A 2187-nucleotide genomic window follows, 5' to 3' on the forward strand; every position below is an offset into this window, starting at 1 on the left:
AGTGCTCATAGAAAATCTTACAGTGAATTTGAGTAAAAATCAGCTATGAATGTTAAGCTATTTGCCTCTTCAACCCCATTACCCTAGTCTCAACCCCGTCACACCTACATTTTTATTATTTTTGTTTTAAGTTTATGAATAAGTAATTTAATGTTTGTTGAACTTAGTCTGAAATGTCCAGAGCAATCATAAGAATACTGATTTTAGTTCAAATTCTGAAGTTAAACCACATCTTTGATCAAAAATGATGAGGTTGCTGTCACAAAAGTGCCCATTTCAGGCTTTAGTATAGCATAAGTGCAAAATTATATGTACATTTTACATTTACAATTACTGAATTAGTGTGAGGGACATCTGATTAATAGGAAAATGTTGATTTAATTACAAATATATTTTATAATCATATTCAGAGAGCTCCCATAGTGTCCATAACGGGGATGAAGACTAATAGTGCCCATATCCTAAAATAATTACCAATAATAATGGGATTTGATACCTGAGGTGGGAAAATGTGTTTTTAGGAAGTTAAATATGTAATTAATGTGGGGTGTTCAGAAAAGTAATACAAGTAAAAAATCGTACCGGTTTCGTGGAACGGCTCATATATTGGTTTTGCTGATGTGATAATATGCGCTTACATGATGAAAAGAAACCTCAACACTTAATAACCGGCAACTTTTCTGCTTAATGGAAATGTGCCTTGGAAACGTAACGTTAGTTGTATTAATCACTGGATGTCTGATCCAAATGCCATAAACTCTGATCAGAAGAAACAGAAATGGCCGATAGTATGTTTCAGTAAACAGTATGGTTATAGTCTGGAAATACACATTTATCGATTATACCTATTTCTTCCCCCTCATAATTGCCCACACGTATCTTTTATTTAATCCAGATCACACAGTACATAAGACCCTATCGCTTTATATTCAGCGTTATAAGCGTTAAAGTGGAAATTGTCTCGTTTATAGTCAGTGATGTGGCTCTTAAAAGAGCCGTTGGGGATGTGACGCGCGTGCACAGCGGCGGCGGGTTTAAGCGCGCTCTCCGCGGATGCGGCGCGCCAGCTGGATGTCCTTGGGCATGATGGTGACTCTCTTGGCGTGGATGGCGCACAGGTTGGTGTCCTCGAACAGACCCACCAGATAAGCCTCGCTGGCCTCCTGCAGGGCCATGACAGCGGAGCTCTGGAAGCGCAGGTCCGTCTTGAAGTCCTGGGCGATTTCTCTCACCAGCCGCTGGAAAGGCAGTTTGCGGATCAGCAGCTCGGTGGACTTCTGATAGCGGCGGATCTCCCGCAGAGCCACGGTCCCGGGCCGGTACCGATGGGGCTTCTTGACGCCGCCGGTGGCGGGCGCGCTCTTCCGCGCTGCTTTAGTCGCGAGCTGCTTCCTCGGGGCTTTGCCGCCGGTGGATTTACGAGCGGTCTGCTTGGTTCTGGCCATCGCTGGAGTTTCTTCTCTCTCGGTCCTGCTTGCGCTGGAATAAATGCTTTCTGTTACTCGCCTCCTGCTTTTATAGCATTGGACCGTCACGAGCTCACAGTGTCGCGATGATGCAGAGGCTTGTGATTGGCTGGTGTATGACGCGCTTATGACTGCTAGCCAATGACTGCGCGTTTCCTCTTTTCAAGCAAGCGGAGGGTTTCCCGCTCAAGACGCTTTGTTCTGTTTACTACTTAATTAATCAGTGTAACACAGACATCCATAGGCTTTATTCTCAGATTGCGTTATTTATTTGTCCTGAAATACTCGCCTTAATTCTCAGTGGTTGTGGAGATCTCGGATCAAAGCAAAATCACATTACAGTCCGTATAAAAGCTCTGCAGCCAGATATTAACACACACACACACAGACACAGATAATGTAAAACCAAGCGGCAACCTCCCCGTCTCTCTCTTGAAACCAAGCGTGCCGCACAAGCCCTGAAAAGTGAAGCCAAAACGTCTCGATCGCCCCCCGGTGACTGGTCCTAGTATAGGTCATAAGCCCCTCCTCCCCGTGTTATTCAACGGGACGTGAGACCAACTAAACAATTAAATTACACTTCAAATATCTTTTTTCCAAAGGTGGTTTCTTTCATTTGCTGTCGTTTTTATCACACTGATGTAAGTTCAAGTGTCTGTTTCAAAAATAAGTTGTTTTTTAGTTAGTTACGTGATGCGGTGGTGTAACGTCATGATGGACA

The 2187-nt window shown here is 43.8% G+C and overlaps 1 protein-coding gene across 1 annotated transcript; it reads right to left on the bottom strand.

The window, feature by feature from the left end:
• Nucleotides 1-1000: 1000 nt before the first annotated feature.
• LOC307156159 (histone H3.2) lies at nucleotides 1001-1496 on the bottom strand. The gene has a single exon (XM_079867388.1). The coding sequence runs from the start codon at nucleotides 1443-1445 to the stop codon at nucleotides 1035-1037; it is 411 nt and encodes a 136-aa protein (XP_079723514.1). The 5' UTR covers nucleotides 1446-1496; the 3' UTR covers nucleotides 1001-1034.
• Between the last annotated feature and the right edge of the window lie 691 nt (nucleotides 1497-2187).

This window comes from Squalius cephalus, assembly GCF_949319135.1.
Source record: "Squalius cephalus genome assembly, chromosome: 3".
Taxonomy (NCBI): Eukaryota; Metazoa; Chordata; class Actinopteri; order Cypriniformes; family Leuciscidae; genus Squalius; species Squalius cephalus.

Excerpts from the sequence above, each read along its gene's own strand:
- LOC307156159 (XM_079867388.1), bottom strand. The coding sequence starts at position 1,445 with ATGGCCAGAACCAAGCAGACCGCTCGTAAATCCACCGGCGGCAAAGCC.